Here is a 27,186-nt window from a genome sequence, read left to right on the forward strand (position 1 = left end):
TACTTGGAATTCCGAGCTCCATTGTATGATTTTGGCTCAGGAATCTTCAGCTTTGAGGGTACGTGGGCGAGGTTCACAGCACCCCCGATCTAGTTTTCACCTCCTCGAAGTAGGCCTTGTAGTGCAGCATTGACAACATTGAGATGGCATGTCAAGTTGTCTATGGTTTGCTGCATGGCAGTCACCTTGTCTGCCTCTTGTTCCCTATAGGCTAAATCCTCAACCCGCTCCTATTGGAAGCCCTCAAATTTACCAAATATTTCGGCTACCTCTGTGGCTGCCGTTTACCGGTCTCCTTCAGAGTCGCGACTGATGTTCGCGTTGTCACATTTGGCCTACTACATCCTGCGGTCCAGGTCGTCTAACTTTTGCACTAGGTTGGTTCTTAGATCAGGCACCGTATTTACGATGAGTCGTAATACGTCAATCGTCTCTTTAAGGGTCGCAATGTGGTCCACATGGCAATGTGTTCCCTCGTCTGATGTCGAGTCTAGGCTCTAATATCAACTGTTACGCGGCACTTTCCTGAGATTCCTTGGAAGGGCGACGTAAGGCTAAGCAACCGATGAAAGAAAGCTTGATTGCATTAATGAAAGCTATTACAGAAAAGCAACACAGTGTTTAGGGGAGAGACAGCAGTACAGAGAATTGATTGCTTGCTAGAAAATTTGATTGCTTGATCCCCTCTAATAATGCTTAAAAAAATAAACCAAAGTTACGGGACTTGACATAACTAAGCTAGAGAGACATAATGGAAATACATGAAGTAAAATTACTCTATATTTACAATAGAAATGACTTAGATTTCTTCAAAGCAGAAGCAGGTCCGTTGGCAGCAACCTTGTCTTTGCATCAGAGTCTGCGCGCGTGACGCTATTGGCATCTGCCTGCGGCTGGGTACTGACGAGGGCTATCAGTGGGACGACGTAGGCACATGCGCGCTTGTCACTTGGCACGGTCAAGACCACGTGGCCGCCCATATCGCTAGGCATTGGGAGGCTTGCCAGAACGCCATGGGGCGTGTCCAAGGGGTCATGGGGTATGACCGAAAAGCCGCCCATGACAGTACGCATATATGTACTAAGTACTATAGTATTGTTTTACATTAAAAAATGAAAAAGGGCCAAAAACGTCCTCCGTTTGTTTTTGGTACCAAAAATATCCCCGCTTTCTATATTTTGGACTACAAATGCTCTTAAACCGTTAGTCTTGCCACTGAAGGTGACATGGCAGTCCAACTGGGTTAGATTTGCTTACATGGACATCCACCTAATTATTTTTTCGGAATTATTTTTAAAATACAAAATCAACACTTATTCCGTAAAAAGTAAAAAATTTCTAGAAAAATTATTTATTTTGGAAATTTTTATTAAAATACAAAATCAACACTTATTCTGAAAAAAGTAAAAAATTTTCGTAAAAATTATGTTTTTCAATTTTTTTTATTAAAATACAAAATCAACATTTATCCCGAAAAAAGTAAAAAATTTCCGAAAAAATTATTTATTTCGGAATGTTTTATTAAAATATATAATCAACACTTATTTTGAAAAAAGTAAAAATATTTCGGAATTTTTTTTTCGAAAATCTTTTTAAAATACAAAATCAACACTTATTCATAAAAAGTAAAAACAATTCCGGGAAAATTATTTTTCTCCGGAAAAAATATTTTTCCGGAAAATTTTTACTTTTTTCGGAATAAGTGTTGATTTTGTATTTTAATAAAAAAATTCGAAATAAATAATATTTCCGGAATTTTTTTACTTATTTCGGAATAAGTATTGATTTTGTATTTTTTTAATAAAAATCCGAAAAAATAATTTTTTTGAAAATATATTTTTGCCATGCTAGATTGCTTAGGTGGATGGCCATGTATGCAAATCTAACCCAGTTGGACTGTCATGTCATCTTCAATGGCAAGATTAACGGTTTAAGGGCATTTGTGGTCCAAAATATAAATGACAGGGGTATTTTTGGTACCAAAAACTAACAGAGGACATTTTTGAGCTATTTCAAATAGTTCAAGAGCATTTTTGGCCCTTTTCCGTAAAATAATATCGTAACATAACATTACGTCTGACTAGAAACAGTAATTCTTTTAAGGCTTACATGTATGAATATCTTCTCAAGTCTCCTCTAACCATTCATATTATTTGGCCCCCAACTAGAAAACATATATTGATGAAACTTACTATAAATTCATAGGATTTTTCCCAGAGAGGTGTAGAATTCCACATGTATGGTAAATCCCAGACTTTAGGATATAACTAATGTTACAGACGGCATGTCACATGGGCTCCTATAAAAATAACTATACCAAATTTTGAAGCATAACATGTTCTATTCATATTTTTGGGTTTCAAGATTCTATAATTGGGGCAAAATTAAGGCGAAAATTACTTTCTATGTTAGGGAGGACATGAGTAGAAAGGCATTCAATGATCTAGCATAAAGACAATGAATCTGATTCAAATCTCCTTTTTTAATGGAATGTTTTTTGAAAATATCATTGATAGGAAATGGTCATCTTGATTATTCTTGAAAATATAAGAGTACGGTAAAACCTTTTTATAACAGTATCCATAAATAGTCATTCACTATAAAAGCTTTTTCTCGGAACCGCTCTTTTATATTATGTTATAATATATGTCCTAGATTTATAATAACGCTTCACTATAGCATCCAAAAAATATCAGAATAAACGCGGTTGCTATAGAGATGTTTGACTATATTCATTATATAGGGTAAAATATGATATGCTACGTGGCCACCCAAAAGAGGGACACATGGAACCTAAGACGGGGATAGCCAAAATCAAAGGCAACGGTCCCGTTTGTCACCAGAAAGAATAACGCTCATAAGGATGCAATAAATACTCTTCGTCCGGTAGCATTTAATGGAAAATATTCCACAGCATTAAGTACGTTGCCCGTTACAAGGAATTTGGCATTTATACTCACCGTTACATCTTCATCAATGGGCCTCATAATTGACATTAAAGAAGGGCACGATCCTAGAACCTCCTTTCCTAGACGTAGCTATAAATAGTGAGCTTTGTTATCATTGTAAGGGGACGAATTTTCTGGCAAACTAATACTACAATCTACTCAAAGCTCTAATTAATTTTATCTTCTTATTTTCTATTCTTGTTCTTATTACTGTTGTACCTGGAGGCTTCACTTACAGAGTCTTTATTTCTGTCATTTCGTCTTCCTATCAAGGGTAAGTATTATATATTTCTTTAATTATCTTGTTATTTCATGATCAAATTAATTCACTTATCTAGAAACCACATATAAATTCAATTGTACCATTTTACGGGTAAACAGTTTGGCGCCCACTGTAGGGCCTAGACAGTCGTGCAATTAAGTTGATCCTTGCCTTTTTTACTAACATGTTTTGATTATTTTGTCTTAGAAAAAATAATAAGAAATGGCAGATAACGGTGTTAACAACACGCACAATCCCGAGCTTTGAGGGGATCAACTTAATTTCGAGGACTCAATTAGTAACACCCATAACGAAGGGAATGACACCACGCCGGTGCATGACATAAAATATCCTTGACATGTTCGGGATACAACTCCCGATGATGCTGAGGAGGAATATGTCGTTGACGCGGTAAGGGTCCTACAAGAACAACAAGTGATCATTCTAGGCCACCTTACGCGACAGGATAAGGTTATGACAGAGTTGAAGTAGGCGCTGTCGGGGGCTTCGAATAATGCGAATAGACGAGATCTGGTTCCTCCCGGCTTTCCCGCGAATCAAACAACGCATAGGGTCGACAACAACATCCCGAGGGGCGAAGTTGGCTCCGTTGAGGCTGGGGGAGAGGATCCGGCCACAATAACGAAAACAATCCCTTCAAGAATGAACTCTTACGATTTATGAGGGAAGTGAATGCCCACATGGACCAAATCCCGGTCACACCATCGGCGCTGAAAGGTCCAGACTCAAAGAAGTATACTCAATTTCCATACAAGCCAAGTACGACACCGGAATTAATCCCGAAGTAGTTCAAAATGCCTGATGTGCCAAAGTATGACAGAACTTCATACCCTCAGGAGAATATCTCCACCTATACAATGGCGGTAAAGGGAAATGATTTAGCTCCTCACAAAATTGAATCTGTTTTTCTAAAAAAATTTGGAAAGACTCTCACGAGGGGAGCCTTGACGTGGTATTCACTATTACCCAAGCATTCCATAGACTCCTTTGAGATGCTCGCAAACTCTTTCATCAAGGATCATGCCGGGGCCATAAAAGTACATACCCGAAAGGCCGACATATTCAGGATTGCGCAAGGAGAGTCCGAGTTGCTATGAGAGTTTGTTACCCGATTCCAAAAGGAGAGAATGTTACTCCTGACTGTCCCGGATGAATGGGCGGCTGAAGCATTCACCAAGAGACTGAATCTGAGAAGTTCAGACGCTTCCCAAAAATTGAAGGAAAGCATGCTTGAGTTTCAAGTAACGACTTGGGTGGATGTCCACAACCGGTACGAATCAAAGATAAGGATCGAAGATGATCAGGTTGGCTTTGCATTGTCGACAAAAGGACGGGAAAAGAACATAGAAAAATCAAAAGACAATTTCGACATGGACAGATGGTCTTCGAGGCCGGGTTTTGCCCTATGAACGGACCGAAGGCCACAACAAAGGCTTTTGGTCGGCGGACAAGTTCGCCATCGATAAAAGGACTAATCACGATCGGAGCAATAGATCATTGTGGGATAAAGAAGCGTCAAGGGCACAATATCTGTCCTACCCCAAGTTATCAGAATACAATTTCAATGTCAGTGTAGTGGAGTTGGTGTTAGCCATGAGAAACATCAAAGAAGCACGGTTTCCGAAACCAATGAGATCTGATCCCGGCCAGAGGGATCCCATCTTATGGTGTGAATATCACAGGATGAATGGCCACCGAACAAGGGACTGCCGACACCTCCGGGAAGAAGTGGCAACACTGTTGAAGACGATATCACTTTCATGGAGGAGGACGTAGATGAATTACTGTTGTCGCACAACGACACACTAGTAGTTTCTTTAAATGTGCTAGATTTTAAGATTAAATCTATTCTAGTGGATCTAGGAAGTTCAGCCAATATCATACAATGGAGAGTATTGGAGCAAGCTAAACTAACTGGAAGTATCATTCCGATCACAAAACTCCTCTCCGTATTCAACCTCGCGAGTGTGACAACTCGAGGAAAATTTTATTACTCACAAACATTGAAGGAGTAATGAAAACAACTCTTTTAGAAGTGGTAGATGGTGATATGGGATATAACATTATTCTGGGAAGGCCGTGGTTGCACGAAATGAAAGTTGTACCATCAACATATCATCAATTTCTGAAGTTTCCAACACCCGAATGAGTTAAGCAGATATGGGGTGACCAACCGGCGGAAAGGGAGATAAAAGCAATTTCGATCTTCAGTAGCAAATGAAAGGAACACGCGGCATAGCAATTACTTGAACCAGCGCCCACTGCCGAGCTAGATGAAGTCATCCCGGGGAAGAAACGTCGGAATTTTATCAGGTCCCCAGATATTTCCATGTTCCAGAAGAGACGGATGCAACAAAATCTACAGCGGAAGAGCTTGAGCAAATTGCGTTGTTCGAAGAATTCATAGAAAGGAATTTCCACTTGGGGGAAGGACTGCATCCGGAGCTCAGGTCTGGCTTTATTAAATTTCTTAAATATAGTGCCAATTGTTTTGTATGGTTGCATGCGGATATAGATGGTATCCCAATGGAGGTAGCCGTACACAAGTTAAGTTTGGATCCCAACGTACCTACGGTAAGACAAAAGAAACGCCCTATTGCCGAAGCTAGGAATAAATTTGCCAAGGAAGAGGTAACTCGTTACTTAATATCGGTTCGATCCAATAGGTAAAGCATCCGGTCTGGCTAGCTAATGTAGTAGTAGTTCCTAAGAAGAACAATAAATTTCACATGTGTGTAGATTATAAAGATTTGAATAAGGCGTGCCCGAAAGACCCATTCCCACTGTCAAACATCGATCAAATGATTGATGCTACGGCCAGGCATGAGTTAATGAGTTTCCTCGATGCTTATTCCGAGTACAATCAAATTAAGATGAACACGGAGGATCAGGAAAGGACTTCATTTATAACGAATTTTGTTACATATTGCTATAATGTGATGCCTTTCTAGTTAAAAAATGCCAGAGCCACTTATCAACGGCTCGTGAATAAGATGTTTGAAAAATAAATAGGAAAAGCTATGGAATTTTATATAGACGAGATGCTCGTTAAGTCTTTAAATTCGGGTGATCACCTTAAACATCTACAAGAAACGTTTGACATCGTAAGGAGGCATAATATGAAACTTAACCCCGAGAAATACGCGTTCGGGGTCAGCTCTGGTAAGTTTTTGGGATTTCAGGTATCGCAAAAGGGAATTGAGGTAAACCCCGATAAAATCAAGGCCATTGAAGACATCCCGGACCAACTGTCAAGCGTGAAGGAAGTTCAAAGGCTCATGGGGAGATTGGCAGCTTTGAGCAGGTTCATTTCCCTATCATAAGAAAAATGTCACAGTTTCATCACACTGCTCAAAAAGAAAAATAATTTCGAATGGACCTTGGAGTGCCAGCAGGATTTGAAAGATTTGAAAAAGTACTTGTGAAGCCCTCCGATGTTTCCAAACCAAAAGAAGGTGAAATGCTGTTAGTCTACCTCATGGTTTTGAAAGTAGCAGTAAGTGCAATTTTAGTCCGTGAGGATGAAGGTACTCAATCTCCAATTATTACGTTAGTAAAATTTTAACGGGAGCAGAAACTTGCTACTCCCATTTTGAGAAACTGACCTTAACTCTCATAGTCGGCGCTCGGAAGCTGAGGTCCTACTTCCAATGTCACCCGATAGTCGTGGTGACCACTTTCCCTTTGCGGAACATCCTTCACAAACCCGAGCTCTCGGGTAGATTGGTCAAATGGGCAGTCGAAATGAGTGAGTTCGACATATAATATAAACCAAGGACTGCAATTAAGTCACAAGTCTTGGCCGACTTTGTGGCCGATTTTAGTCTAGGATTGCTGTCTCTGGCAACAAAAGAGGCAGTAATGGTGTCGGGATCGACATCGGGGGTTTGGACCTTATTAAATGACAGAGCTTCTAACGTAAAAGGGTACGGGCATGGTATAGTATTAATAACGCTTTCGGGGGAATCCCTAAGGCAAGCCATTAGAACGGTCCCTTTAACTAACAAAGAAGAAAAGTACGAGGCTTTGATTGCAGGGCTCGAACTGGCCCGAGGACTTGATTCTGAGGTCATCGAAATCAAATGCGAATCACAACTGGTGGTAAATCAGGTCTACGGGATCTTCAAAACTAAAGAGGAGCGCATGCAACAATATGTGGTAAAGGTCTAGGCTCTGTTAGAGCAATTTAGGGAGTGGTCGATTACTCATATCCCGAGGGAAGATAACGCAGAAGCGGACGCATTGACTAACCTTGGGATAATCAACAAAAATAAAGGGATCAGAGTCCAGGACGGTAGTACAACTGATGAACTCGGTCCTGGATACAGATAGCTACTATGAGATAAATGCAACTAATTTGGTCCGGGACTGGAGGAATGAAATCATTGATTATCTCGAGCACGGGAAGTTTCCCGAAGACTCCAGAGCATCCCAGGCGCTGTGTGCCAAAGCAACGCGATATAGCTTCAAGAGAGGCCAACTGTATAGAAAATCTTTCCAAGGCTCGCTGGCCTGATGCTTGGGGGGCATCCAAAGCTAACTATGTTATGCGGGAAGTCCACAAAAGGATATGTGGAAATCATTTGGGCGCAGATTCCGTAGTGCTGAAATTGCTAAGGGCAGGATATTATTGGCCCCGCATGGAACAAGATGCTAAAGACTTCGTACAAAAGTTTGATAAGTGCCAACGCTACGCACCACTGGTACATCAACCGACAGATTTGTTGCATTCGGTTCTGTCCCTGTGGACGTTCATGAAATGGGGGATGGACATCGACGGGCCATGGCCGCCGACCCCCATAAAGGTAAGATTTCTTTTGCTTTTGACTGACTATTTTTCTAACTGGGTGGAAGCATGTCCTTATCAGAAGATCGGCGAGCGCGAAGTGGTGGATTTCTTGTGGGAAAATATAATTTGCAAGTTCGGAATACCAAAAGAGACAACATGTGATAATGAGCCACAATTTATCGGTGCAAAAATCACAAAGTTCCTCGAAGATTTAAAAATAAAGAGGATCACATCTTCACCATACCATCCGAGCGCAAATGGTCAAGCGGTGTCAACGAAAAAAGTGATTATACAAAACCTCAAGAAAATGTTGGAAGCAGCTAAAGGTAATTAGCTCGAGGAATTACCCGGAGTTTTGTGGGCATACCGAACAACGGCCAAATTGAGAACAAGAGAAACTCCATTTTCCCTTGTGTACGGGGCAGAATCTTTAATCCCGGTGGAAGTAGGGGAATCCACCTTGATATATTTCCAAGCAGATGAAGAATCAAACAATGAAGCAATGTTAGTCAACTTGGAACTACTCAATGAGCGCAGAGACATGGCGCATGTAAGAATGGCAGCCCAAAATTAGAGAATGGAGCGGTATTATAATCGAAGAGCCAACCTCTATTATTTCAAAGTTTGAGACTTGGTCCTAAGGAAAGTAACTCAAAGCACCTGGGAGCTCAACGCAGGGAAGCTAGGTCCAACTTGGGAAGGTCCCTACCGGGTATCAACTGTCACCAGGAAAGGTTCGTATGAATTAGAAAACCAAGATGGAGAAAAGTTGCCAAACAACTGGAACGTGGCACACCTAAAAAGATAATATTGCTGATGAACATCACCCAAATTGAAAGTATGTGCTGCACTCTTTTTCCCTTCGTCCAGTTTTTATCCCAATTGGGTTTTTCTGGGACGGTTTTTAATGAGGCAGTAACAGAAATCATACTACGAAGAAAGCTCCAACAGCACAAATAAGACCTTTAATAGCAAGGCACACAAGCAAATAACCACCCTGGGATGGTTAGATAATATTTTGCTCTATAGCAAAATTCCCACCGGGAAGCTAAGTTTGTTATTGAGCAAAAGTTACCCGACCATTCACAAGTATAAACCATTAGAGGGTTGTTAGATAGTCCTTCGCTCGATAACATGAATTTCTGAGGGGAAGTAAAGTTTGTTACCGAGTTAAGGATTACCTAGCAATTTATTAGTGGGATCCTCAAAGGTATAAGGCTTCTAGTGTTCCAATTCGCATTAGAACACTGGGGGGGGGGGGGACGATATGAGGATACGACAACAAATGAATGCCACGCCGACCGATAATCGAAAATCGGAAACATAGTTGTATCATCGGGACCGGGGACTACGTGACCAACCCCGTAGAAATAAGTTGTACAAGTTAGCCACAAGTAATGGCAATTTCTTTTTTCAGCATAACAAATGCTTATGTAATTTTAAAAAATAGAAGGAATAAAATGAAGTCCTTTTGTTTTTATCTTGTTTCTTGTCTAAACGATGAATTAACTTTGTCATTTGAAAGTTAAACAAGTACTTCAAATGATAGTGTCGTAATGAACATGAGACGTCCTCTTCAAGAGCACCGTAAACATAAGATGGCCCTCTCTTATAAAAACCTTCACGTTAAAGGGTTGATTTCGAAAGAACTCATGCTAAGAATCAAAATGCTTTAGGAAAAAATACACCCAAGGCTTCACATAATAAGACGCAAACAGTAAAACTTGCGCAAAACTCTTAAGCAAAAAGAAGAGAATGCAAAGATTAAAACTTGCATAAATGTTCAAATGAAGGAAAGACTAAAACAATAATTGAGCAAAAAGATGTTTTTATTAAAATGCCAAAATGGCACAGATACAAGAATTGGAAAACGAAATGAAAAGCTAAACTGCAGCATCTCCGGAACCCGGAGGAAGAGAAGTGTCTGTGCCCCCAATGGAAGTGGATAGATCCCCCGATGGCTCAACATTTTGGCCTTCGCCAGTTCAGCCTTCAACATCTTCGTCTTCCGCTTTATCTTTAGTTCCCGAAGTTTCAGAACCGGAAGCAGCAGGCTCTGCCGGCAGACCATTTTTGGCGACCAACTCAAGTTCACGGGCCTTAGCAGTTTCAGCATCAAAGTCGATGATACCAACTTTGGCCTTTTCCAAGGTTTTTCTCTTCATGTTGTACATAGCATAAGTCTTCTCAACAACGAGGGAAGATGCTTGGCGCTTAAGTTCTTCTTTGAGTTGGGTTACCTCGGCAGAAAGGCTTTCCGAGATGGATCTAACAAATCTGAGGCTAACATCAAGGTCGCGGACAATTGAACCAAAGAGCCTATTATGCTCGGTGTATTTCCTATACTTCTCCTCCAACTGAGTATGTTTCACCCCCATAGCAGCAAGTTCTTCAGTTTTGGAGTTCAAGCTTCCTCTAAGTTAGTCAATCTTTCAGCGGAGGCAGCCTCACGATTGGATGCAGTAAGAACGACCTTATGAACTTCAATACATTTGGCCTTAACCTCTTCAAATTGAACCCTCAACGAGGCAATATCTCGGCTAAGGGTCTATGTTTCTTGCTAGCTTTGCTGCAAACAACCTCCAATACAATGACCTCAAAGGCTTTGGCTTTCAGTTCTGAGAGGCGAGCGACACTTTGCTCACGCTCTTCCAAAAGCTGATCCCATGCGGAGGTAATTTCTTCCTTCTCACAAATCAACCTCTGAAGACCCACAGAAGCAAGAAAGTTGGCCTACATAGCAAGAAAGGCAAAATTCAGGATATGTTCAGGAAAAAATAGAAGAAATAACAAATGAAGAAAGGAATGTACCGTTGCGGCGTTGGGCATGGAGTTGTTCAAAAAACACTCTCCCGAGAGTGCCTGAATCTTTTCCCACTCTTTCTCTGAAGCCAAAGGCTTCAGATAATTATCAAGCTCCACCGACTGGGATAACAAGTTGTATCCGGTAGAGACCGAAAGAGTAAAATTCCTCCTCCTTTGTGGATCTTCAAAAGCGGCACCATAATTTTGCCCCAAATTCCCATGAACAGGGGACTGGAGGAAAAGGAACACCTTCTTTGTGGTCAGGTGCGACCGGTGAAGATAATGTAGCATTTGCTGGTGGAAGAGTGAATGAAGGTGGAAATGATGTAGCAGTTGCTGGTGTTGGTGAAGATGAAGTTGAAGAGTGAGAAGCAGCTGCAACAAACATAGTGTTGGTTGTTGGTTGCTCATCAGCCGAGGACGGAAGGGACACCCAGTACTCACCCCCAAAATGCCGGGCGCAACGACTGGGACACGGAAACGGGAGTTGGCATTTCCCACCATATCATATTCCCCCTAGAGCACCGAGACATCATCCTCAGATGGTGTAACTAATGTATTATATTGAGTTGATGAGGATTGTCTCCTTCTATGTAGAGAAGCTCCCCATCACTATCCTCTCAATCATCGTCGATCATCACAGTGTCTATGACCGGCCCACGAGGAGGGCTAATTAACACAACTACCAAAGATGACTCGGGGGCAACAATCTTCACCCTCTTATTATTTTTCCCGGTTGCGGAGGAGCGTCTTCTTTTTGGTTGTTTGTCTTTCGGTCGGAGACTCCGTAAAGAAACACTTATGCCCGAAGCAAGCCCGGAGACACCTGTTCTAGTAAGTGCCTCCTGAAGCAGCCTTGCCGCATCAGCAGGATCAGCCAAAACATCCTCCTCGGGGACAACAACAGTGCCCGCGGGTAGACCTGATTTCAGAGAAAAGATATAGGGGGTTAATAAACTTCTTCACATAAGAGATTGAGACAAGGTGAGTCTGAGTTACTATGGTTTTTGGCCTTCCACCCATATTTAAGGGCCATTTCTTTCCATGTGTGGATTTCGGGCGTAGTGGCATCCAAGATCTTGTGGACCCACTGGTCCAAGCCTTCAACCGTCAGTGGGACCCATCGAGTTGCTGAAACAAACGGAAGATGGAGGATCAATACGGGTATAGAAAATATATAATAAAATAAATATTAAAGAAGGAGCTTACGAGTGCGGTTCCATGCTTTCGGAAAGGATGAAGTCATTTCCGGAATGATATCGTTGGTGGAAACTACAACAAACTGTTCCATCCACCCACAGTCGTTGTCATTATCCATACTAGATAACAGAGCATGGTGGCCACGTTTGTTGGAATTTATCATCCCCCCACGGAAGAATTTGGGGGAATAAAAATTCATCACATGAGCTAAAGATAGCTCCTCTCCCGTCTCTTGGCACAAGCACCGAAGACAGGAAATCGTCCTCCATACAGAAAGACTTGTGCCAAACATACCTGATAGCGGAGGCAGAACTCCGGAATATTGGAGTCAAGTTCTCCACTCAAAGAGAACACACCCAAAGTAAATGGATACTTGTAAAAATATGTACAACTCTCCTTGGGAAGGGTCACTCGCTCCGATAGATCAGGCGCATAGCTGGAGTAAGGAATTGTCCACCTCATCACCCCGAAGAGCAGTGGCTCTGTTGTTTTGCACGCCTACAGAGAGAGAGGCCCGCTCCGTAATATTGGAGTCAAGTTCTCCACTCAAAGAGAACACACCCAAAGTAAATGGATACTTGTAAAAATATGTACAACTCTCCTTGGGAAGGGTCACTCGCTCCGATAGATCAGGCGCATAGCTGGAGTAAGGAATTGTCCACCTCATCACCCCGAAGAGCAGTGGCTCTGTTGTTTTGCACGCCTACAGAGAGAGAGGCCCACTGGATCTATCCAAATTCGAAGCCCATCAAAGACTCTCCTACATAAAAGGATCTGAGTCCATCCAAATGATATTAAGAAAAATCCTATTCGATCTTTTTGTTCTTTAATCTTGGCCAATTCAAGTTGATCCAAGGCTCTTGTCGAGTTGGCTTAAGCCCGAATCCATCCTTACAGAAGAAGGACGGGATATCGGCTACGAGAAAGAGTCCTTGTAGTTCACCTCCGCCTCCCGACGCTGCTGACCCCTACCGGGACCTTTGCCTCCCGGACTTCATATTCATCATTTTTGAAAGCGAGGGGAAGGGATCTCTTTTCATCCGGGAACCACATGATGATCCACAAGAAAGGTGGCAGGATTCGAACCTATGGTCCGCTTTCATGTGTCTTGGTTGTTGGTGGAGAAGAAAACCCGCCTGAAAACATGATTAAACCGACTAGCGGCACTTTCGAGATGCCACCTTGTTTATAAATATAAAAAAGTCTGCTTTAATAAAGTAGCTCGGGGGAACCTTAAGACAGGACATCGGGGCGAAGGTATGAAGGTACGGCAATGCAGCCCAGTCTGGTCTGAGGAGGAGTGGGATTGTGAAAGCTGCAGCAAAGGGAAAGGTCTTTTTGGCTTGACCAAGAAGTCTTATGTCCTCCGAGTTGCACGACGTTTTAACCGAAAGAACTTCTTGCGCAATTCATAACTTAAAAAAGCTATAAACAAAGTACCAAAGTGGTTGCGGGAAGTAAGAAGTTGATCCTTGTTTGGTCATAAGGATAATAGTTCTTCTTAGGTCAGGGGCGGCCGGGTTAGCACCCCTCGTCGCCTCTATACCCGAAACAGATGTGCTGCGCTACCCAGCGCCTAACCTTGTCTCCCCTACTCTTCTTCTGGTTGTGCCATTACCAATCGCGGGTAACCCCCAGTTTTTAATATCCAAATCATGACAATGGTAGTCTTGCTTCAAAACTGGAATACTGGAAGAACGGATGGAAGAAGGATATCTTCCAACAACCCATGTGCGAGGAAGAGCCGAAGGGAATTTCTCTTCGAAGTATTTTGTTGTAATAAGACTTCTAGGAATGATGGAATCCACCGTTGGAGGAGCAGCATCCCCGGCTTTGTTCTTGCCCTTTGAAGAGATAACGTTCTTTGAAGAAGAAGACATTTGGATAAAAGAAAAGTTTTTTTTTATTTGAAGGGAGTTAAAGAAAGGTTTATTAACAACAAGAAAGGTTTTAGAATACTTGGAAAATTACGGAGTATAAAGGGAGAAGGTTGATGCGTATAAGTAAAAGTTTTGGAGGCTAAATTTATGGCCATGATTATCTCGATAATCAGCAAAAGTTGTGCTGAATCGTGGGATGACGCGTGTTCAGGGCATTAAATACGGAGAGACTTGCGTCTAATCAACCGTCACAAGCTTTCAGAGGGGATCATAGTAATTCCTTCCAAAAGAGTGTTTCTACCAACTTCCCGATGACACATAGTTATGTCACTGGAAAGCTTGGGGACTATCTGTATAGGGTAAAATATGCTATGCTACGTGGCCGCCAAAAAGAGGGACACATGGAACCTAAGACGGAGGATAGCCAAAACCGAAAGCAACGGTCCCGTCTGTCATCGGAAAGAATAACGCTCATAAGGATGCAATAAATACTCTTCGCCCGGTGGTATTTAATAGAGAATATTCCACAGGATTAAGTACGTTATCCATTACAAGGAATTTGGCATTTATGCTCATCGTTACATCTTCATCAATGACCCTCATAATTGACATTAAAGAAGGGCACGATCCTAAGACCTCATTTCCTAGATGTAGCTATAAATAGTGAGCTCTGTTATCATTGTAAGGGGATAAATTTTCTGGCAAACTAATACTACAATCTACTCAAAGCTCTAATCTTCTAATTTTCTATTCTTGTTCTTATTATTGTTGCGCCCGGAGGCTTCACTACAGAGTCTTTATTTCTGTCATTTCGTCTTCCTATCAAGGCTAAGTGTTATATATTTCTTCAATTATCTTGTTATTTCAGGATCGAATTAATTCACTTGTTCAGAAACCACGTATAAATTAAACTGTATCATTTAACGGGTAAACATTCATAATGCTCATCATTTAATAGGCCATTAGAGGAATGAACTCATTCTCTGTTTTAAAAGGCGTTTCTGGGGTGAGTCTCGGGGCGATCCCCGGGGTGAGACGTACCAAAAACGCCCCGGGGCGATGGTGTGGGGCGAAAGTCTCAAAAGGCATATGCCCCGCAATTTGGGGCGTACGCCCGGGCGTATGCCCGGGCGTTCATGGCGCGTTTTTTTTAGTAAGGAGTAAGCCCCAGAGACTTTTTCAAATTAAAACAAAATTTGTTGAACTTGTCTTTCATATAATACCCAAATTCTCAAAAGTCAGTTTGGTAATTACTCAAAAGGTTTAAAAAGGAACTCAAAAGTATTAAAAGTAAAGACCCTTTTTATTGATTTAAGCCCTAATTCATGGTTTTCTCAATTTTTTATCTTGTCCGCTAGTCTGCTAATATCTCCCAAAAGCAACGAATATTTAATTTTTCTTACAAATATAAAGAGAACTACATTTTTCTTCATAGCAACAAATTTAAAGTTTAAATTGCAGGTTAATTATCCTTTTTGTTCCTCCATATAGAAAACTTTATTCTTTTAGACTCAAATTACTTGTGCTTGTAAGTAACGTATAATAGATTGTTTTGATTAGTTTTTTGTGGGGATGGAGCACACATATATATAATTTTCTTCAATTTTTATGCAATTTTACATGTTTATAAATATTAACTGTCATTATATTATTTTATAAAATATTAAAAATTAAATACTTATGGGGCTTACGCCCCGCGCCTCGGGGCTTACGCCCCACTGAGGCATATGTAAAACGCTCCGCCTTATGCCCACGGCTTTTAAAACACTGGACTCATTGACATATTTTTCATATTGCCTTCAAATGTAATGTAATAATAATAGTAAGAATTTAGCAACGAGAATAGATACAAATAATCCAAAATAATTAATGATGCAATTAGCTGGAAATAAATTTATTTCCTTCAATTATTTCTATACGTGACCTCTATATTTTCCTGTATTTATTAACCCAATGAATAATAGAAGGCTTCAAAGGAAATGGAGTCACCTCCAAATTCTTCTCCTTTTCCCTCTTCTATTCTCAAAAAAGTTCGTCTTTCTCCATTTCTGTTAATATTATTACCCTTTATTGTTCTTGTCATTATTCTGTACAGAGAAGAATTCACGAGTAGCATTTTTGTTCAGCTTGACTTTAGAGTTTCCAGCCAACAACACAATTCTACCTCAAGAATAAGTGAGTAATTCTAATGAATTTGCACTTTTTGTTTCACTTTTGATTAATTTATTTAATTTTCGGACGAATTGATTATGCATGTTTGTCCAAGATAAAAGAACTGTTTTGTTTGTTTATCCAAACATGAACATATAACAAATTAAACCAATCAAAGCACAAATAATATCTCTAAGAGTTAGAATCAGTGGGTTACAATGTGTATAATCTTATTATACGTATATATTTTAATTTCTTGTAATCGAGAATCAATATTAGTTATTACTGCTTTCTTTTTTTATCAGCTTACACACTATCCTCCTCAAATCTCACTTGTGAGATTACACTTGATTTTTTGTTATTGTTGTTGTTGTTATATGTACATATAGTTCAAACTGAAAGCAAAAGGTTCGGTTGAACTTACTGAACCCGTCCTAAATCCACGTCTGTTTGCTAATATGCGATAAAAAGAAAATTCCAAAAAATTAAATTCTTAAAACTAAATCGAAACACTCACAAAAAGTAGGGAAAAAACCAAAAAATTCCAAATTAAAAACTATTTTTTTTGTGCACATCTTTTTGATTTACACGCATGAAGTTGGGTTAAAATTAACTGCATTTTTAATTTTTTTTTTCTCTCTCGCCTTTTTACTTGTATAAGTATTTCATATTTACGATGAAATTTATGAAAATTGTTGGCAGAGAAGAGCAAAGAAAAGTTACCATTTGCAATAGGAGAGACACAGGAAGGATGCGATATTTTCAGTGGAAAATGGGTTTGGGACGAGAAAAAGCCTTTGTATGAAGAATCAGAGTGTCCGTACATAACGCCACAATTGACTTGTCAAGCAAATGGCAGGCCAGATAAAGACTATCAACATTGGAGATGGCAACCTCATGGTTGCTCTCTCCCGAGGTAAAATTCTTTTATACTGTCAGTAAATATATAAGATGGATTATATTAAGAATCCATTAGACCATTTTCTAGAGTTTTCATTTCTTTGACATCAGTGTAGTTACTTACTGATCATTAATCGGCATAATTAAAAAGATGTTGGACCTAACTCAATCCTAAAAGTTAATTCATTAGGTGAAGATTATCCAAGACTATATAAGGAGATCCATTTTTAAAATCTCCTATCGATGTGAGATCTAACACCCCGTACGTCTGGGACTGGACATTTAGAATATACTTGGTTTTTCTCCTTATGATTTATGACGCCTTGATTAACCTTAAAATGGCAGTTTCAATGCGACATTATTGCTGGAAACACTTCGGGGGAAGAGGATGTTGTTCGTAGGCGATTCCTTGAATAGAGGACAACATCATTCTTTGATTTGTCTTGTCAATGGACTCATTCCAGAGAATGCTAAATCCATGGAAACTGTTGGTAATTTTGATGTTTTTACCATTAAGGTGATCATCACTTGCAATTTTTGAGCTTACACATTACAATTCTGTTAATTTAGTTGCATTGATTTAATAATACTAATATAAGTTAGCTAATATTTGAATTTCCAGAGTTATAATGCAACAATTGAGTTCTACTGGGCACCGTTTCTGCTGGAATCAAATGCTGATGATGCAGTTAAACATAGAATCTATAAAAGAGTTGTTCGAAATGGTTCAATTGATGTACATGGGAAATATTGGAAAGGGGCTGATATAATTGTGTTCAATACTTACCTTTGGTGGAGGAGTGGCTACCATTTTAATATTTCGTAATTTCCTAAGCTCTATTGATAATTTATTCATTTTTATTGCTTTTTATTTGTGACAAATCCAACCCTTGGGTCACGAATTATTTCAGAACTTATTCTTTCAACTCAAAACGTATAATATTTAAATTCTGAATCTCTTACTGTTTCCAGGAAAGGGTCTTTTGATGACGTAAAAAATATAGTGGAGGTATCCACAGAGGATGCGTATCGCATGACAATGAAGAGTATGTTGAGATGGATTAAAGAGAATATGGATTTAAAGAAAACCAGAGTCTTTTTCACTAGCATGTCACCTTCTCATGAAAAGTGAGTAAAACAATAACCTCTTTTTTCCCCTTCCCTTCCTTAAAATGAATATTCTCATCTCTTTCCCTTGTTGCATAGTGCATATTTACTTTAACAAAAAAGGAAAAATATTAGACCAACAAAAGAAAAAAAAATACTTTAAAGCGTATTGAACAATATTTGTTTGAAATAAAACCAAAATTATTTGAAGTTTGAAGTTGAAAAAGAGTATTTCGAATTACTGGTCAGGATTTTACCAGGTCTACATATATAATTTTGGGGCATTGGATCGTGAGAGTTGACCGATTTTTCTTGTTTTAAAAAAGAACTACTGATCCACATTTCTCTGAGTAGTACTTTTTAATATGTTCAATTAACTTTTTATAATTTGGGTTTGCATTATTCCTACTGAGAAAAAATAAGTGTCTATTCTTTGATTGGCAGGAGCACAGAATGGGGAGGCGAAGCAAATAAGAATTGTTTCAATGAAACTAAAATGATAGATGATCCAAATTACTGGGGATCAGATAGTAGAAAAAGCATAATGCAAGTGATTGGTGAAGAATTTGGTAAATCCAAAGTGCCCATCTCATTTCTCAACATTACACAGCTCTCAAGTTACAGAAGAGATGCACATACATCAATTTACAAGAAGCAATGGAATCCATTAACACCAGAGCAACTAGCAAATCCATTTAGCTATGCTGATTGTTTCCATTGGTGTTTGCCTGGACTTCCAGATACTTGGAATGAGCTTTTATTCGCCAAGCTTTTCTATCCTTGAGATTTTGTAGATGATTGAAGCCTATCGCGCGTATTATGTAATGTATTCAAGATTTGATTCATGTGGGATAAGGAGAGTGATGTTTTGTACTTCAATACCACGCAAGAGGGAGGTGATTTATGTGATGTCCAATTTTTTGCGTACACGGATTATAGAAGAACCCAGTTCTTCTATGTGTTCCTTATACTACTGTTGCGGAATAATAAATGCGGAAAGTAAAGAACACAAGTATTTTTACGTGGAAAACACCTGGCTCAAAAAGTGAAAAAACTACGACCTACTACCAAGTAGGATTTTTTCTAACATTTCACTAAATCACTAAGCCAAAAACAATATTTACAAAATTTTGTAAACCTAAGGATTACCTCTGACCCTTTGTGGCAACCAGCCTCTAGCTGATGACAAACTCTAGGCTTTTCATAAGCATAAGCCTTGTTTCAACTCAGCTCAACATCAACACAATATTAGAACACATTCTATTTTAAAGTCACAAATTATCAAGGACCAGGTTCACTAGGTTATAAACATCACAGTCCAAGTGAAAAGCACAACCAGTATTCACCCTTTTGGCATCATCGAAAAGTTGCATAAGTATATTAGATAACCAGATTTTAATAGATATTACTCATGGCCATTGGGGCTACTTCAAATACAATCATGGAGTCAAGTATCATATATCAATCTAATGATATTAGCTATCTAAGAAGTATCAACAAACAGTTAGAGTACAAAAATACTTGATTAACATTGATACTAATCATCCACAAAGCAAAAAGAAGAATAAAGATACTGGATCATGAGCAAAAAGAACAAAAAGAAATCCCATTCGGCTAGGCTAGGGAGGTTTTAAGGCTGGGAAGGACCAGGTTCTTGGTTTCTGACCTGAAGTAGCTTCAGCATATCATGAAGAATGCCATCATTCTTCTCCTTCTCTTTTGCAAGCTCAGCCTTGAGAGCATCCCTCTCAGTTTCTACTTCAGCTAGCCTCTTCTTCAGCCTCTCAATCTCAGCATCCTTAGCCCCATTCTCCTACACCAAAGCTCGCACTTTGCTGTTCACAGGTACCTTCTTGGATGAACCAGGTTCTTTGGGAGTAGTGTAGACTTCATAATCACATACAGTCAAAGTGTTTGCCCCAAAGTGATCCTTGCTATTACCAACTTCCCATTTCTTGAGGGTACCTTGAAGTGAGCAAGTACAACCGTGAGAATGAAATCATAGGATGTGGAATGAGTTTTGGTGCCAGTTAGAACCCTATCAAGAAGCTGGATGATAAACCTAGGCCAATTGATTTGCCTTCCACTGTCCAGATATTTCATAAGAACCAGGTCCATGGATGTGGCAATGTGTCTTCTTTCCTGCTTGGGCAGCACAACCTTGTTAATAAATTCAAATAACACTTTGTGGGGTGGCTTCATCTCACTATTGTATACAGACTTGGCCTCTAGCTCTAACTCATTATCATCAAACTTCTTTGTAATAGCAAAGGAGGTAGGGAGGTTCTCTAGGCTTGGCCATTTGAATTTTTTGTAATCATTGTACCCTTCAGCAGGTATACCCAGAATCTCTCCCAATTTTTTGTCGTCGAAGCTCACAGTCACTCCATTCACCACACTGGTGAGTCTGCCATTTTTATCTCATAATTTGCCATGAACTCTACAATCTCAACCCTGGCAAGCCTTCTATCGATCTGAAGGACCATGTCCTTCCAACCCTGGAGTTGTAGTTTTTGCAGCAACATGACCATGCCTTCCTCCTCCAAGTCCCTGAGGAGTCCACCCTTCAAGATGGTTCTTTTTCCAAACTTCTCCTTCTTGTCCTGTTCTTCATTGGTTTCTTCTTCTTCTTCTTCTTCTTCTTCTTCTTCTTCTTCTTCTTCTTCTTCTTCTTCTTCTTTTTCTTCCACTACTTTCACTTTTCTAGATTTCATGATAGACCTGGTTCTTTTCGCCAAGGTGGAAGGTTCTGCAGACTTTGTCTTTGAAGGGGACTTCTTGTTGGAACTCTTTTTTTTTCTTTGTCTTTGGAGTCGCAACCTCTTCCTCCTCTGCCTTGTCTTCATCACGAAGAACCAACTCTATCTTCTCAATTTCAACTGCCTCAACAGGCTCAACCACTTTCTTCTTTCCCTTTGCAGCATCTTTTCTTTTACTCTGTACTAGGGCTTTTTCCAGTTCAGCCTCACTCTGCTTCTTCTGACTCCTTGTATCTCTTCTTTTTGTAGGAGGAGTCTCTACAGAGATAGAAGAGGCAACCTTTCTCTTCTTGTTTTCCTAAGCAGTTCCAAAGATTTTAACTCCTGAACTCTTCTTTTGCTTAGGATTGTAACTGTCAGACACTCGTTTCAATAGGTCTTCGAGGGGTTCCTTCACAGGTGAAACAGGTTCTTGAACATTCTTCCCTAACCTAACCAACCCCTCAGTAGCTTCTCCAGACCCACTACCCCCTTTTTCTCTCAAACTTTCTTCCTCTCCAGCAGATTCCTCACTCCACACTACCATAGCTCCTATTTCTTCAGTCAAACCAACAGGAGTGGGTGAAGATTCAGCCACTCCTTTTTTCATTCCCTCACATCACCTTGAGAACCCTCACTCTCTTTTTCTTTTTTCTTTTTATTTTTACCACCCAGTTTCCCAGACTTAGTTGTTTCAACCCCAGCCGTAGTTCCTACCAAAAAAAACTTATTTTCCAGATTTTCAGCAACCTCAGAGATTGTCTCAGATGTAATTTTTGGACCAAATGTTACCTGTTCTGTTTCAGATGAAACAGTTTCTTCCCCCTCAGTTGCAGACTTGAAGGAATCTTCAGATTTTTGGGGTTCATCTGCCTGACTTTGCCCTCAGTTGCTCATTGATTTTCTTGATTTGTTCTCCTCCTAGCGATTATATTGCGAGCAAGCATCTTGAATCTTCCTGTCTTAGAGATAGGTGTGATTGAGGGTGTGGTTGAAGGTGTGGGTGCGGATTCTTTGGGTGGTGATGAGAGATTTTAAGAGATTTTAGCGATTGATGGTTAGAGGATGAGTATGTGTGTATTTAGAAGATGAGAGAAGATAGAGAGAATTATTTAGTAGCTGGAAATTTAGAAGTAAAGAAACAGCTAAGATCAAATCAATATAAAGAGGTAGAATTTAATTGGGTAGTGACAGCTTTTTCAGAAGCTCAGAAGTCTAATCAAATTGGGAGTCAGTTTGAAAAGACGTTGAGGACTGTCCCTAGAATCTAGGTACTTATTGCGTTTTGGGACTCTCTTTGGGTGAAACTGGTTCATTTCGTAACGGATAAGCTCAATGAGGTTAGGATTAAATGGGACTCTCCTTTTGATCATGATCCAAATATAATTATTTCAAAATATGCAGAGTGGAGGGCACGTACCATATAATCTTGATGAACCAGGTTCTTCACTGAAAAATCTCTTGTGTAAGTTTTAATTTTTCAAGAAAATAAAAATAATATCATTAGAGATTAATGAGACATTTTAGCACATGGCACAAGAGTATACCAGTAAAAGTATGAGACTGAGCAAAATCTAATCTAATTATGTACGAAATTCACAAATTGTCTAACCAATTTTTGAGTTAGAACTGGTTCCTTTTAGGTGATCTTAATCATCCCCAATTCTAACCTGTTTCTTTCAAAGTGATCTCTACTTAGAGCTTTCAGCTATTTGCTTGTCAGTAGCACAAAATTCCACAGTGACCAAACCCTTTTCATAGTTGTCCCTCAAAAAGTGATGCCTAACATCTATGTGCTTAGTTCTTTTGTGATGAACCAGGTTCTTGGTCATACTAATTACACTGGTGTTATCACAAAAGATGGGGATACAACCTATATCAATTCCAAAGTTCATTAATTGTTGTTTGATCCACAACAATTGAGCACAACATGAGGCAGCAACAACATACTCAGCTTCAGCAGTAAATAAGGCTACAAAATTTTGCTTTTTGGTGGCCTAAGACACAAGACATGAGCTAAACAAATGTGCCATACCTGAGGTATTTTTTCTATTCACAACAAAACCTGTATAATCAGCATCGACATATCCCACTAAGTTGAAATTACTACCTTTTGGATACCATAGACAAATGTTAGTGGTGCATTTTAGGTATCTCAAGATCCTTTTGATAGCAGTCAAGTGAGACTCCTTTGGATTTGTCTGAAATCTAGCACAAAGGCCTACAATGAAAATAATGTCAGGTCTGCTAGCAGTGAGATATAACAAAGAGCCAATTATTCCCCTATACAACTTCTGATCAACAGATAAACCAAGTTTATCTACATCCAATTTTATGGTTGTTGCTATAGGAGTATAAATTTCTTTGGAATCTTCCATTTTAAACCTTTTAAGTAACTCTTTTACATACTTCTATTGATGGATCATAGTTTCGTTTAAATTTTGTTTAATTTGTAAGCCTAAAAAGAAATTAAGCTCACCCATCATACTCATTTCAAATTCACTCCCCATTAGTTTGGCAAATTCTTTACTTAAATTATCAGTAGTTGCTCCAAAGATTATATCATCATCATATATCTGAACTACCAAGAGATCTTTACCTTTTTCTTTCAAGAATAAAGTATTGTCAATTTTACCTCTCTTGTAGCCATGCTCAAGCAAGAATTTTGACAATCTTTCATACCATGCTCTTGGAGCCTGCTTGAGCCCATAAAATGCCTTGTCAAGCTTGTACACATGATCAGGACATTCCTTGCTTTCAAAGCCTGGAGGTTGCTTGACAAACACTTCTTCATTTAGATAGCCATTGAAGAAGGCACTCTTGACATCCATCTGATGGAGAGTGAATTCCATGTAGGCAGCAAAGGTTATAAGGAGTCTAATTCCTTCTAATCTTGCAACTGGAGCAAAAGTCTCATCATAGTCTATGCCTTCCTCTTGACTATATCCTTGAACTACCAATCTTGCCTTGTTTCTTGTAACTGTTCCAACTTCGTCAAGTTTGTTTTTGAAGACCCATTTTGTGCCAATTACTAATTTGTCCTTGGGTTTTGGTACCAGATGCCACACTTGACTTCTTTTAAATTGATTGAGTTCATCTTGCATTGCGTTCACCCAGTATGCATCCTGCAAAGCCTTAGCAATATTTTTAGGTTCAATAAGAGATAAAAAAGCATCAAAAATACAAAGATTCTTCAAAGAGCATCTGGTTTCGATTCCAGCGGTTGGATTAGTAATTATGTTCTCAATGGGATGAGAACTTTGATACTTGTAAGGTTTCACAACCAGTTGGTTTTCCCTAGATGTTCCTTTAATCTTTTGTTGCTGAGGAACAGGTTCTTGGACAGGTTCCCTCGAGGTTTGAGGATCAGTTCCCCCTGTCAGGTTGCCCTGGGTGGAAGGACCTGTTCCATCACCTGTTATTTCCTCTGGTGCAGCTTCAGTCTGGGCTGTGGTTTCATTTAAGTTTCTTACCAGCCCAATTTCTTCATCATCATGTTCCTGCCTCTCAGAAAGAATGTTGGTTTCGTAAAAAACCACAGGTACACTTTCTTCTACACACATAGTTCTTTTGTTATAAATTTTATAAGCTTTACTATGTGACAAATATTCCAAGAATACTTCCTCATCACTTCTGGGATCAAACTTACCTAGGGAGTCTTTTCCATTATTGTGCACAAAGCACTTGCATTCAAATGCCCTAAGATGGGATATATTTGACTTTCTCCCTTTAAGTAACTCATTGGGAGTCTTCTCAACAAGAGGTCTAGTCATGCACCTATTTATGATGTAGCATGCAGTGTTCACAGCTTCTGCCCAGAAACTATGGGTCAGTTTACTAAAAAGAAGCATAGTCCTAGCCATTTCTTCTAATGACCTATTCTTTCTTTCAACTACTCCAGTTTGTTGTGGAGTCCTAGGTGCAGAAAAAATATGATTTATGCCATGCTCATCACAAAATTCAACAAATTTAGCATTCTCAAATTCAGTACCATGATCAGACCTAATTGATGCAAGTTGATTACCTAGTTGTTTTTGAATTTTTCTTACAAAAGAAGTGAACATGTCAAATGCTTCATCTTTATATGTTAAAAACAATTTCCAAGTAAACCTAGAGTAATCATCAACAAGCACCATAACATATTTCTTACCACCTCTGCTCAATGTTCTCATTGGTTCACAAAGATCCATATGGACCAGTTCTATCATCCTGGTGGTACTTACCATTTTCTTGCTTTTGAAAGAGGATCTTACCTGTTTCCCCCTTGCACAAGCCTCACAAACTTTATCTTCCTTGAACTTAATGTTAGGTAACCTTATCACCAAGTCCTTGGAGACTAGTTTTTTGAGATGATTTAGACTGGCATGTCCAAGTCTCTTGTGCCAAAGGAGGGGATCATTATCCAACACACTTAAGCAAGTGAGTTCATTATCTAAAAGTATGGACAGATCCACAACATATATGTTGTTCACTCTTTTTCCCTGTAAAACTATCTTGTCAGTGGTAAGATTAATCACAAAGTATTTTGTAGAGATGAATGCTACCATGTTTCCTCTATCACACGGTTGTGATACACTTATTAGACTGTACTTTAGTCCATATATCAAGTAGACATTCTTAATAGAATGAGAATCAGTCTTACCTACCTTTCAAACCCCAATGATCTCACCTTTCTTCCTATTTCCAAAGGAGACATTACCTCCCTTAAGGTCCTCAAGTGAAAGGAACTGGTCCTTGCTTCCTGTCATATGCTTTGAGCAGCCACTATCCATATACCATATTTGGTTGCTTCCCTTGACCTGCAAAAGGAAATCAGGGGTTAGATTTAGGAAACCCAAACTAGTTTGGGTCCATTTCTATAGGCAAAGGGGTGAATCAAATTCTTTTTAGCCCAACTTGGCAACCTATTTTTTCCTTAAACAATATCTTTGTTCTTTTGACTTGCCTTTTCTTTTGCAGTGCATTCACTTTTATAGTGACTAGTGTTACCACAATTTGTGCAAATCTTATTCTCAGGAAGTGTAAGATACTTGCTTTTGATATCTTACTTAGGTGCAGGGTTCCCAAAGCCAAGTCCTCTTTTGTTGCTACTATGGTGTTCTTGTAGCCATGAAAGTGCATCGTAGGACCTGTTCTATTTACAAATTCTGTCTAGCTCATGCTTGACCTTGCTTAGATCCTCCTTTAGAATTCTTACATGTTCATCTTTCATTTTTTCTATATTTTCTTCTAAAGTGAGTTATGTGTGATTGACTGTCTTTTTGCCTGTTTCTAGTTTCAATTTTAGATTCTCAGATCTAAGCTCTAGGACAGTTGAGTCAAGTGCATGAACCTGGTTCTTCAACACAGTATTTTCACTTATAGTTTCACTAACCCTAAGTTCCAGGTTTTTGCACTTAGCCTTCAAAATCACACATTCTTTAGACAGCTGTTCCTTTTCATTATTTACATCCTCAAATTCATCAATTAGCTCTAGTAGTAACTCAAATAACCTTTCTTTAGACAAAAATTTAATCTTGTCTTTGAGATGAAGGGCACTTACCTCAGTTTCTTCATCAGATTCTCTAATGGCCATAAGTGCTCGTTCATCCTCATTATCATCATCTAAGCTTTCAACTGAGCTTTCTCCCCAAGCAGGGACCATAGCCTTGGTTGATCCTTTGTTGTTGCTTTTCTTGGGTTGAACCTGTTCCTTCTTCCTATTCCTTCGTTCAGCTCTTTCCTTCTTCTATTCAATTTCCCCCAAAGGACAGTTTTTGATGTGATGATCAGGCTTTCCACACTTATAACAACCATCATTGGTTTTCTTCTCAGGAGTTTTTGCCTTGCTGTAGATTCCACTTTTTGAAGAACCCTTTCCTCTCCTCAGGTACTTCTTGAAGTCTTTGGTGATCACAGCCATTTCATCATCTTCCATATTAGAACTTTCAGTGATTCTGAGTGCCAAGCTCTTTTCCTTCTTAGGTACATCCATCTTCATAATTTGTATCCTAAGTTCTTAGGCAATGAGATTTCCAATTAATTCATCTAGTGGGAGAGTTGCAATATTTTTTGACTCCTGGATGGCAGTAATCTTACTTTCCCAAGTGATTGGCTAGACCCTAGTAAGTATCTTCTTAACCCTCTCTTCTTCAGGAATAATCCTTCCAAGATATTTTAGTTCATTTCTCAGTGTAATGAACCTTGTGTACATATCTTGAATGGTTTCTCCATCCTTCATAGCAAAGTTCTCATACTGAGAGTACAGTAGAGTTCCTCTAAATCTCTTCACTTGGGTAGTTCCTTCATAAGCCACCTGTAGTGTGTCCGAAATTTGCTTAGCAGTTGCACAACATTCTGCTGTACTCATCTGGACCAAGCCCACAAACAAGCCATTTCTTGGCTT

The 27,186-nt window shown here is 39.4% G+C and overlaps 1 protein-coding gene across 1 annotated transcript; it reads left to right on the top strand.

The window, feature by feature from the left end:
- Window positions 1-15,869: 15,869 nt before the first annotated feature.
- Window positions 15,870-19,033, top strand: LOC107816582 (protein trichome birefringence-like 33). Its single transcript, XM_016642308.2, has 6 exons — window positions 15,870-16,080; window positions 16,759-16,972; window positions 17,302-17,473; window positions 17,579-17,778; window positions 17,929-18,084; window positions 18,508-19,033. Exons 1-6 carry the CDS (start codon window positions 15,885-15,887, stop codon window positions 18,845-18,847), a joined length of 1,278 nt encoding a protein of 425 aa, XP_016497794.1. The 5' UTR covers window positions 15,870-15,884; the 3' UTR covers window positions 18,848-19,033.
- The last annotated feature ends 8,153 nt before the right edge of the window (window positions 19,034-27,186 follow it).

Source organism: Nicotiana tabacum, chromosome 13 (assembly GCF_000715075.1).
Source record: "Nicotiana tabacum cultivar K326 chromosome 13, ASM71507v2, whole genome shotgun sequence".
NCBI lineage: Eukaryota > Viridiplantae > Streptophyta > Magnoliopsida > Solanales > Solanaceae > Nicotiana > Nicotiana tabacum.